This window comes from Nelumbo nucifera, chromosome 7 (assembly GCF_055504915.1).
Source record: "Nelumbo nucifera cultivar China Antique chromosome 7, China Antique-T2T, whole genome shotgun sequence".
NCBI lineage: Eukaryota > Viridiplantae > Streptophyta > Magnoliopsida > Proteales > Nelumbonaceae > Nelumbo > Nelumbo nucifera.
Window position 1 is genome coordinate 16,139,281 of NC_142655.1, and position 12,729 is coordinate 16,152,009.

Sequence of the window (12,729 nt, forward strand, 5' to 3'; positions counted from 1 at the left end):
CATTCTTGATTCTTACACATCCACTGTGTATGATTTGTTTCCAGTTCTAATGAGTCCAAATGACGAGAAACAGTGGTTCTTAAATGTAATAAATGGGACGTAGACAAGTATAGCTTTCACATACATGTAACCATTGAATCCTTTATGGGACTGGCCGTTGAGCTGTATATATAACTTAATTTGGAGAAAAATTAAGGAATTTATTAACAAACAGTTGGAATGAGTACACAAGGGAGTAACCCACAAAACATAAAACTTGCTACATTTTGAACTTTCTCCTACACTACAACTTTGATCTATCCTCATCTGTACAATCCTCTTACAACTGCAATTCACAAAACATGAGGAAAACGTATAACTGAAAAGAGAAAAAAGGGTACACAGTGCTTGTTAGAAAATAAGCCAGACATGGCTTATGCTCCAGTTAAGACCTGCATCAGTTCTAGTATTGACTCACCCTATTATGTTTTCCTTGCTGTGCAGCCCACAGGTCAAGAAGCCTGCTTAGTTTTCCTCTCAATCAGGCAAGCTATGGAATATCCTTTAGACTTTGGAGTGACAGATCGATGAATCTCTTTCTGTCTTCAGTTATTCAAGGTTTATGCAATGAGCGTGAAGACATGCCACGTAGGAGTCTCATGAACCCTGTGAAACTGAGCTTTCCATCTGCATGTCTTATCCAGTCTTGGAGGACCGCATGCAGAGGGATTGATGGACTAAGGCCAAGTTCCTGATAAAACAAAACTTTAATAAGATTGATTACACAATGCATTATGCAATGTTAAGCATATGGATTTCCCAAAAGCACATGTGCATGTCCCTCATCCCAATTCACATGGACAATGATACCCTTGTCAAGATAAAGTATTACCTCATTCGAGCTTAGCTATTTATTTAATCAGTATAAAAACAAAAATATATGTATTTGCAACTATTTATTCTTTTTTCTCCCTTTACCCGGGGGGAGGGGCGTTGACGAGGGAAGTAAAGATTATTAATTTTCCATTTAAGAAAACAAGCCCATATACACAGATATGGAAAATGAGCAAGACAACCATGCCAAAAATGTTCTGCTATTTGACTTTTGACTTGCCTTAAGAATTAAATAGTATCATCCCTAGCTCTGATTCAGGAGAAGAATAAAGAAGTCTCTAAAAGCCAACTCTGATGCAGGCATGAAAGAAAGGAAAGAATCCCTGGAGAAAAATATCGGTTTTCTCCCAATTCCTCATCCAATGGAAACTTCAAAAGTTCTAGGAAATTCTGAACTTTAAAATTTGACTTTTTTTACATTTATTATTTAGCTTTCTAGTGTCTTTTAGGAAAAGGGTTTAGAGAGTTCAACTATAAAGCTTTCAAGATTTTGAAAAGTTAAACATACAATTACATCAATTTTCTTTCATCCTATTTTCCTATGCACGAAACTTGTCCGCTTTGTATGACTTTGGTGTCATTTGATAGGCAATTGAATTGTCTATCATGAGACCAAAATCTTGTAAATCCACCATGATCTGAGCTATGGTCATTTTAGCAAATAATTTATCAGTTAATAATGGGATTTGGGTCTTTATATTTCAGTTTTCCTTTGGATCAGTCTTGGAATTGTTTTTTATTTGTTTTGATTTAATAGGATTAATAAAGTATTGTTAAAGTTATTTTGGGAGTAAGAATCCTTATTTGAGTGTCCCCATTGGATTGCTTTAATTTTATTGTAGTAAGAAATTGTCTTGGATCAGTTTCCTAGTTAAAACTGGATATGTAAAGGGATATCCGAGCCCTTATGATTAGTCTATAAATAGTCTTTGTAATTGAAATTTGAGAGATGATTTAATGGAATAAAACTTTATTTTGAAGTTACCTGCAGGTAATAGTGAGTTTCTTCTCTCTCTCTCTCTTTCTCTCTCTCTCATGACTCGGTCCTTATTTTCCCTTCACCCACTATATTCATACTAGTAGGACTTTCTCCTTTCCATCCTACACCATACTCCTAAGAAACGCAACTTGGGTGGGCTGGGTTGGTTGGTGCTAATTCCTCAACCCAAGCCCAAAACCCCAAACCGGGTTGTTTCAGGCTAGATCAGGTTGGGTCAAATTTGGGTTGGGGTACAATGAAAGATGGGTTAAAAAAAGGTGTATAATCATCACAAGAGATACTGGGTATTTTGCACAATCCCATGTAGGAAAGTCATTTGCACGAGAGGAGATCAAGATATAAGTTACACTAGGATAGGCCAGTAAATTGTGTAGTAAATCTTAGACATTTTCAGTGATGTGAAAATCCTACATCAGCAATAAATTGGTGCAGGGAAAGGATACTAAAATAAAATTACAATGAAAGGCAAGTAACACATGTAATTATCTTAGGAGGTAATCTGAGATTCTGAAGTCTTATAAAGGAAAGTTATATTTCAAGGAAAATAAATCAACATAGAATTTATTTGAATCATAGTTGTCAAGGTGTTGCCTAGGCATCTCCTTAGGTGTCGACTAGGCACCCTTGACTTGGTGCTTCACCTAGACTCCTTGTTTATAGCAACTAGGTATCCATCTAGGTGACTAAGTTGCCTGCCTAGGCGACTAAAATGACAAGGCAGGCACCTTATCACAATACCATTTGCATTGCTGAATCTTTACTAATATGTGTGTTACTACATTCTATTATATACTATTTGTATCATTTATACTTGGTTTTAATGTTTTACCATTTAAATTTAAAAGATCCAAAGGTTTTAAGAAGATCAAAAGAAAAAAAAGGATAGAAATATAAAAAAGTTTTTGTTTTTTCTACTCTCTCTCTCTCTTATATTAAATAAATAACAGCTCCACCGTTGTTCTTTTTCTCTTTTACTTACTGTAACCTTCTTTATTTGCTAACTTGATATGAAATTGCTTTATTAAATATTTGTTATATTAATATCATTTTTGAAAATATTGAAATCAACATAATTGAAATAATATTGTCCTAGATATGTTGATTTTCCATGTTTTGAGAGGAAATTCAATGTACTAATTGAGAAAATTTGCTATTTTTCCAATTAACATGCATGCTGAATTGTATATAAATGTAGGAAACTAGGAAAAACTTGGTTTTTAATTTTATGAAATTCTTATTGCCTAAGTGCCTTAACAACTATGATTTGAATTTATGCCATTGATTTGTAATTAAGTTTTTTTTTTCTTTTCTACAAGGGTAATTAATTAATGATGCTTTTTAAATGAAAGCTGTTTTTTTCTCATTTAAAAGTTCTGCTTCACTAGGAAATGCCTCGGTTTCATGAGTTTTAGCATTTTTAAGGATTTTGATAAGTGGGTTATAAAATCAGTTTTAACATCAAGGTGATGGTCCAACCATCTAGTCTGGTCTTGGTCTCAAAACATTTGGTCAAGGTGTCATACATGACTGTAAATATGCACATTTGCACGCGTGCACACACACACATAGAGGAGAGAGGGAGAAAGAGAGAGATACCGTGGCAAGTTCCTCAATGAGAATTGGTCTGTTCCCATCTTTCTCAAAGTTCTCATAAGCAGAACGTGCATGTTGCTCCCAGCTGTCTAGCCCTTCCATCTGATACACACTTGATGCAGCAGCACAGAATTCCTCAAAATCTAATTTTCTATTTTGAAGCGAACTCACCTGTAAAATAGATGTGAAATCATGAACTTTCAACCTTTTTTTTCTAAGTTTTATTTTTTATATAGCTTGTTCTTTGGGTGACAAAGGGCCTCATATCCATACCATGTTAACATAATCAACCACCCGGGAATCCTTCATGGCATCAGTAGAATTCTTTGTCAAGGCCTGGAAGTTCCAGCATCATTTAGAATTAAGTAGAAATTGGATAAGCCAGACATGGACCAGAAGTAGTACTGACCATCTTAAAATTCTGCAGAGTAATGATTCCATTTTTATTTGGGCCTAACAAAGTGAACTGCTCCTGGAAATAAGCTAGATGAGACACTGTCAATGTCTTTGCAAGAGCCTGTGAAAGTAAAATACATCAGTATGTTTATCTATTTCAGGATGTTATAAACAAAACTATGTTGTAATTATACCTGAATGCCTCACAGCCTGAGTATGTATATCTATTCCAAATGTTATAAATGAAACTAAATTTACAGTTATATGTTTAATCCCTTCCTCCCTGAATTCATAATCTTTCCTTCAAAATATATTGATAAATCCCATTTCAGATCCTGCTTATAGAAGTGCCAACTCCAATTTCTTCATGAATTTTTCTTTGGGAAGAAGGGGGCTAGAAAAAAAATATTGCATCAACAGCAGGCAGTTACCCATACTCTGAGAATTACAAGGAGAAAGGACAAAAGTTCAAACCATTTCTTTGACTGCAGTGACAAAACAAATATGGCCAAGTTGCCTGCCATTATATTTTCTGTACGAGGAATGAAGAAGAAACGTATAGTACCACTTGGACAAAAGAACTAAGAATTCTTTAAATTGATGGTGAAGCCCATTTTAATATATTGTTCCTAGTTCTTTCTATAACTCACAAACAAGTTTTTTTCTAGTAGTTGATTTTTGTATAGACTAACTATTATCTTGCTTTTGGGTAAATTGCTAATAGACAACAAATTTTGGAAGAAATAAGTGGATTTTTAGGTGATTAAAGAATATATCAAAGTTACAAACAAAAACACACTCTGAACTAAGAACATTAAAAGATCTAAAGCTTTTGCATTAAAAACACAACTGCAAATCATCATGAAATTATACTTCTAGTAAGCTCTAGGGGTCAGCTTTCTGAGGGCATCAATAGTTGATACTTTTCACTGGAATATCACCTTAATGTCTCGGAGGAGAAAAAAATATAAAAACGCCATAAGCAATCTTAAAATACCCATACTAAACAAGATACTCTTTCTCTACCTAAAAGATCCTAACCATATTTCAAACTTTCTTAATAAAAAAGAAAATCTACAACAGTAGTTATATAAGCGATGTTATGGTTCATAATTATTTTTCTATGAGTATTATGGTTCATAATCATCTTACAATGGTAAACAAATCAAATCTCTAGATCATAAATATGATTAAATACTGACAAGTTTTAGAGTATTGTAAGACCTGACATTAGAGTTACTTTTCTTCCTTCTTTTGGTAGAAAAATTGAAGGTTTACATATAGAACCATTTTTCTTTACCTACAACAATTATCTCTTCTAGCTGTTCTTTTTTGGGGTAAATTACAAAGACCCCCCGATACTATGGGGTCAGTGACAAATACCCCGTGAACTTTCATTTGCAACAAAGACCCCCCTGAACTTTCACTTTGTGACAAATACCTCCTTCCGTTAGAGTTCTGTCAGTTAACTTTGAAAAAGATTTTCATTCAGCTGTTTAAAATTTTTAAATCCCCAAACTACCCTTTTCTTATTTATTTGAATGATTTATGATTTGATTAGCTTTCTAAATATAATGTTGAAGCCCTCAAGATTTCACCAATAGATTCTTGCAGATTTCTGGTTGGATTCAATATTCAAATGAAATGGTTGATGTTTCTTTCTGATAGATATAAATTTATGGTTTCGTTTGGTTTTTCTTGATTTACTGGAGAAAGGAGTGGGCAATTTTTATATTTTAAGATGATGAGAGACATTCATGTGAGTGAATTCAATGAAAATTAAAAAAAAAAAAGCTTTTTTTCCTATGCCGGTGAAATGACTCTTGTTATTTTAGCTGGTTTCGTTTTGAAAAAAAAATGAGGTATTTTTGGTCAATTAGGGTTTAAGAGAAAAAGGGCAAGAAAAGAAAATAAGGAAAGTTTAGGTGGGCATTTTGGTAATTTAACACATTCTGTCATCTGACTTAAGAGCTGAATGAAAATCTTTGACACTGACCCCATAATACAAGGGAGGTCTTTGTAATTTACCCTTCTTTGTATAGAAAGTAGAAGCGAGTGGTCTGACCAGTATAATAACTATTAGACTAAGGGGCTTTAAGATAATGGCTGAAGTGAATGACGTATTGCTTTGTCCTTTTTGATAAAATAATAAAATATTCATGGATATAGTTATTAACCCAACTTCAGCTTCAGCCATCAAGAATCTTACAAGCCCCTTAACAATTTTTTTACTAAATGCAGAGCAACAAGTCATTCAGTTCAGCCACTTCAGCTGTTATTAAACAGCCCCTACACAATGGTTGTAGGTATCCAAGTTGGAATAACTGTATTTGTGGCACATGTATGACCACAATGACAATGCTAAAATAAGTTAATAACTAAGAGGTACCAACTGCTAAGCAAGTGGCAATTGTTAGTTCTACAACCATTAATATTACTGGCATGATTTACAATATACATCGTCTTTGAGTAATAAGATGATTTGTGGTGAACCCATGTTCATATTATTTATTAGATCTACTTAAAATGAAAATAATAAAACAATGAAAGAAACTTTATCTACAGATACTTTAAAAAAATGCCAAAATCCATGCTATTCAAATAGTTATTTTCCTTTTGGGCAAAAATCTATATGTAGAAAACAAATATATTGAAAACTGACAAGCAAAATACTAGAAAAGGTGACCACAAAACTATCCTCTATATCAGAAAAAATGTCAAATTACATTGAGCAGTTAACATGTTATGATATTAATATCTAAATAAATATTATTTTAAACATTACATCCTAGATTTCCTAATAAAAGTTCAACTATATTTAGTTTGCATATGGGTTTTCCTTTTTCCTTTTTACAAGTAAATGAGAAGATATACGTATACAAGTTACAGACAAACAGACCTTTAAATTCAAACACAAGAAGCTTTCACTATAAAAGAAGACTCCCTCTAACTCAGTATATTTTCCTAACTAAATGCTAACTACATATAAGTACTGCAAGAGAGCTGGATGCTTACAGGGAAATAGAAAGGACTGCATGAGAGCTGGATGCTGAATTCAAATGGTTAGGAGTGTAAATGGTCTAGCCAACTCCCTTGCTAAACAAGGGATAGAAAGGCAGCAATTATTTTGGGCATCTTTGAACATAGTGTTGGTTTTTGGGCTGATGTTATGGTCATCAAATTAAACTTGTAATGTTTTTCACATGTAATTAATATAATCAAAGTTTCATTGATAAAAAAAACTACATATAAGTTCTGCAAAGGCAAAATTACATACCTGCAAAGCTGCTTTCCGGAGAGTAGATGAACATACATAAGCCTTTACATGTTTACATATTGATATATCGAATGGGATTTTGACATCATGATAGTTGGAAAGCCATGGATGACCTAAACACAAAGATAAAGCCACAAGTTTAAGGATTTTCAAAACTGAAGAAAGGTTGTCTAATAAGGATAGAGTAGTCAAATGACTTACTGAGAGCCTGAGCAGCAGTAAGTCTCTTACGGTAATCCTTGTTCAACAATCTCTTGACAAAATCTTTTGCCTCAGAAGATAAAGAAGGCCATGGTGCTTCTTCATAGCTGGGCTCTGCCTTCAAGACAGATCGGAAGATTCCTGATTCTGTCCGAGCCCAAAATGGGCGGCTTCCACACAGAAGTATATAGGCAATCACACCAATACTCCACATATCAGCCTCGGTGCCATATGCTCTATGCAGAACTTCAGGGGCCACATAATATGCACTTCCTACAATATCATTTAATCGTTCATCTGCACATAATCCCAAGAGTCAGGTGATAAACCATACCTTCAATAATTCAAAAGGAATAAATCTCATAAATTACAACTAACCTGGCTTTACATAATCAGACAATCCAAAATCAATTGCCTTGAGTTGAGATTCCTCCTCCTTTGTACTAAAAAGAAAATTCTGAAGTAGCAAATAACATATGAATATAAAGAAAAGAAGCAAATAGAGATACGCTTCAGTAACTGAGACATTTCCTAACAATTTTCACTAGAATCACAACAAATACTGGTTCAAGACCAATGGTTTAAGAATGGGGTCACACCACATCCTCCCATAATTGGTTTATCAAAAAGGCTAACCTGAGAAGCTGGAAAAAGGTCATCTTGGATATATATGGTAATAGGATGATAATTGCATCCAATTAATGGTGTTTGTTTGTAAAGTAAAAAACTTTGCATACAAAGGTTTACATAAAGGAAGTCACCTGACAGTTCACATTATTCATTATGAAATATTTTTCCTATCCTACCCAAGAGGTGGCCATGAGATGACACACTTAACTCACCTTTCAAGATGGAACGGATAACTTTTGATGGTGCAATTACATAGCAAGTGATAATATGGAAAGAACACATCACAATCCATGAATCATAATGAGGTAGACTAGAATAATAGAATTTATCAAAAAAAACTAGAAAAATAGAATCTACAGCATATTTAGAAAGAATCATTAAAGAAGCAAGGGCATCTTCTAAATATAGTAAACTGTCTATGCCACCAACAATCCATGAATCATAATGAGGTAGACTAGAATAATAGAATTTATCAAAAAAAAACTAGAAAAATAGAATCTACAGCATATTTAGAAAGAATCGTTAAAGAAGCAAGGGCATCTTCTAAATATAGTAAACTGTCTATGCCACCAACAAGAGGCAAAACAGAAAAAAAAAAAACGAAAAGAAAAAGAAAAAGAGACAAGATAAAAGGTGATTTAGTTGGATTTTACACATCCGAAGTATAGATGATCATGTATGGCATTCCAATATGGATATTTTTTAGCCACCTAAAGAAAAAAAAAATACAGGATGATTACCTCTGGCTTTAGATCACGGTGAACCACACCTTGGAGATGACAGAAAGCAACAACACTTAGAATCTGGACCATGACAGACTTGGCATCTTCTTCTGAGTATTTTCCACCCCTAAAATCATGAATGGAAACTTTCTCCTATTAGAAAATAATCAACTTGGAAAAAGATTTTTGCAACTTTAAAAATCTACTACTTAAATTACCTTGACAGTATCCTATCTAAAAGTTCTCCTCCTTTGCATAACCTGAATAATATAAACAACAGAGTTAAGAAATAGATTTAAGTCAATGCTTTAAATTCTCATCTTAAATGCAATAGATTAAGAAAACTTCAACACTTAACATACCCCGATAATATTCTGTATTCCTTAGGCTAGAAAATGACAAAGATGATGATCCAGGAGAATCTACTAAATACAGAATTCTAACCATAATTGATCCAGATTAGCCAATTTTCCCACAGGACAGAACCCAGATGGAAATTTCAAATGGTATAGTCCCATGCCTCATATTTTCAACCTATGACTCAGTTACTAAAGCTGTCGGATTTCATAAAAATGTTTACCCTCAATGGAGTCGCAAGAAACTGTCATGCAGATATATAAGAAAACAGGCCTAGGGGCCCTAAAATTGACACCAGCCAATTCAGAACGGACCTAGATGATATTCTGAGGGACTCACAAATCCCTCCTCCTCCCCTCCCCCCTGCCCAAAGTTGAGAGATGCAGATTTACAAGTGGTCTAAATGGCATTTTTAGGAATAAACAAATCATTTCCTTCCTCTTTCTATATGCCAAGCATTGGAACAGGTAAAGTTCAGCAGTCTTTGAACTTGGTATTAAAATAAACTATGGTTTCATATGCTGTTTAGTTAATACACCTAAAGCTTAATGGTCAACAGTTTAAGGCACAAAACCTTTTCTCTGTTTATTACATCAACCAGTATTTGCCTCAGTGTTGGCCAAGTCACATAATGGCTTAAGTCTTTGACACCCTCTCTAAACTGAGAGAGAGAGAGAGAGAGAGAAGTTCTTATGTTCTGTTATGTAGCTCATCTACGAATACTCCTAGTGGCAATAACACAAAAGGACGAAATGTTTACAAAATAAGTTAAAAAAATTGCACTAGAAGAAATTAAACTTACTCCATTACTATATACACATTTTCATCATCTTCATAAGAGTCATAGCACTGCACCAAGTTCTTATGTCCTGTTAGAGCACGCAGTATTTTCACTTCTCTTCTTACATCTTCAATAGCAATTGCTGTTGTCATCTGGAAAAAGCCACAAAACAGTACCCATTCTATGAGAGAGAGAGAGAGAGTATTGATCAAAAGAGAGAGAGAGAGAGAGAGAGAGAGAGAAGAGAAAAAAAAGGGACTAGAAAAAGACTTTTCCCCTAATTACAATTTGTGAGACTTAATAATTGATGTGATTCTTCTAGGAAGGGAAAATGGTTTTATATCACGAAATGAAGCCATTTCATTTCATGTGGATCTCATAATGTTCAAAATCAAGGTAGAACAAGCTTTGACCACATCAGATCTACAATAAATTAAAAACACAATTGTTATTTTGCAGCACTAGTTCTTTCTTTGGGTCATAAATTGGTTATAACACTGGCCCATTATTATTGTATTAGCTCCTTAATCAAGTTAAAATATGCTTCTTAAGTACAGGAGTCTTGAGTTCTTAGATATTAATGCCACTAACAATTTGTGCTGGATGCCAATCTCATAGCTCATTCTTGTATAAACATCAGTGTTAGATGGACTCTCCTAAATAGACATGTCGGAGTCTAACACTCCATGAATTCTTGAGGATTTTCCTATGTGACATCACAACTGAACAGCTAATGTGCAAGATGAATGCCCTTTTTTGCAGGTATATTATATACAATTTTAGAATTTGAAAAACCTTAACTATTTTGGTAGTATATACTTATCCATATATGTATCTGCTAGTCCATGTTTTCTCATCTATGCCGAGTCAAACTCTTGGACATGAGTTGGATTCTGACTCCCATGTCCATGTCCATGTCCATGCAACACTGATAGTTGATACCACCATAACAAACCCAGTAATAGTATTCATATAATAATTGTTCTAAGGCTGCATTTGGCATTCCTTATTTTAAGGATTTATCTCCTTTTTGCAGTTAAAATGCCCTTATGAACATTGAGTTTTTAACTGTACAAAGGAGATAGCAAACATCACCTGATTAAGCAATCTTACTTTCTCAAATCATAATTATAGCATTTCACAAGTGAGACATCCAAGGCATAATCACGACCAATTGCAAGACTGTCAATAAAATCCCATAACTGATAAGTATTACAGATAGAAGATCAATAAAATCGAACCTTTTCTTTTGGAATGATCTTGACAGCGAGCTCCTGTCCCTTCAATTCCCCTTTCCTCGCCTTTGCAATACAAGTATACCCGAAATGGCCACGCCCCACCTCTTCACCAAGCTCAAACTTTGAAACAAAATGCTTTGAAAATCCAAAATTCTTATCCAATCCGACTTCACATTCGCTTCCTTCAGGGATGGTGGCCTCGTTGGGCTTAACGGAGCCATGCCTGCGAGCGAGCAAGGCCTTGATGTGCTTTGCCGGGGAAGGAGGTGGGAATGGTCGCTTGAAAAAACGCAGAGGGGTCGAACTCACACTTGAATTGGCTGGCGAATTCTTGAATACATTTAGTAGCGGACTGGGGCTGTAGAATGAATGGGTTAAAGGTTTGCTGACATTAGAATTCACTGCGTGCTCGACATCGCCCGGAATCACCGAGTTTTCTGCATGACTTGAAGGGTTTTCGATCGGCTTTCCATGACAGAGTCCCATGGAATCAAGAACTCAACCGCAGAAGGAACAGGAGAATGAATTACTAAAAGTGAAAGTGAGAAATTGATTAAAATTCCAACAAGGGAAAGGGAGAAGGTTGAGAAAAAAAAAAGAAATACTCTACAAGGAAAAAAATCTAAAACCCAATTAGTTGAAACACCGAGGAATTTTAAGTACCAAGAAGGGAAAGAGGAAACATGAAAAACTCAAAAGGAAAGCAGAGAACCACGCAGAAATCTAATATTCTAAATGATCAAACACAGGAAAGAGAGCTCAAATCAGAATACAATACCAAGAAAATAGTGCAAATTTACCACCCAAAGACGACCAGGAATGTAAATGAAGAGAAAGAATTATTGTTGTTCAGCTGATCAAGCCTAGTTATGGAAACTCCAGCTAGTCAATCTTAAAGTGAAGAGAAGAACTGGGAACAAACAAATAGGACTAGGAAATATAAAGTAAAAGAAAAGTAATCAAATTCAATAATCAACAAAAAAATCCTCAAAGAAAAAAGCCCAGAAAAAAAAAATCACTGAGAATAAAGATTCAACGGGAACAGATGAAGAAATGCAAGAGAAGGAAAACCCAAATTCACAAAAACAGACAAAGAAAAGTCCAACAAGAAAGGAAAGAAGATGGGGCTTGGGAGAGAGGAGAGAGGAGAGAGGGTGGAATAAAAATAAAAACAAAAGATGCTTAACAGAGGCTGCAAGGAAAAAAAGAAAAGAAAGAAAACCCAACTCCCTTTTTCTGCTTTTTAGCTTTTCTGAGTGGGGTTTGATGGAAAATTTTAGCTTTACTTTCAGACCCTCTAATAATGGTGTGCTTGGTGACTTCCTGTGTGTCTGTGGATCCTTCCAACCTGTACTTTTGATCCCAGAAAAACACCATGAATGAAGAGCTTCGAGTTTTTTATATGCACAGGTTACTTTGGTTATTTTACATCATAATCCAGTTTTTATTATATTTCTATTTCCATGGGAAGTTTGACCTTGTTTGAGCTTTGAAATATCTCTCTCTCTCCAATATTTTATTGAATTTGTTGGGACGGAATTGGACCAATGAGAATTGGTGCCTGCTTGTTTATTGGGAAGGACTATGTTGGCCCTGGGATGTGAGTCCTGTGCCCATTTGTGGACTTAACCGGCCCACAAGAATCTGGGTCGGGTTACAAA

General features: G+C 34.7%; 1 protein-coding gene across 2 annotated transcripts; it reads right to left on the reverse strand.

Moving 5' to 3' along the window:
• Nucleotides 1-179: 179 nt before the first annotated feature.
• On the reverse strand, nt 180-12,486 carry LOC104607799 (CDPK-related kinase 7-like). 2 transcript variants are annotated; one of them, XM_088891184.1, is made up of 12 exons: nt 11,847-12,198; nt 11,072-11,597; nt 9,852-9,982; nt 8,911-8,952; nt 8,711-8,819; nt 7,719-7,797; nt 7,341-7,637; nt 7,140-7,252; nt 3,876-3,983; nt 3,740-3,802; nt 3,470-3,637; nt 180-730 (listed from the first exon to the last, which is right to left on the reverse strand). In XM_088891184.1, the coding sequence occupies exons 2-12, from the start codon at nt 11,552-11,554 to the stop codon at nt 593-595; spliced, it is 1,731 nt and encodes a 576-aa protein (XP_088747310.1). In that variant the 5' UTR covers nt 11,555-11,597; nt 11,847-12,198; the 3' UTR covers nt 180-592. The 2 variants fall into 2 exon arrangements, with proteins under 2 accessions (XP_088747310.1, XP_010271816.1); XM_010273514.3 differs by having other exon boundaries at nt 11,072-12,486.
• Between the last annotated feature and the right edge of the window lie 243 nt (nt 12,487-12,729).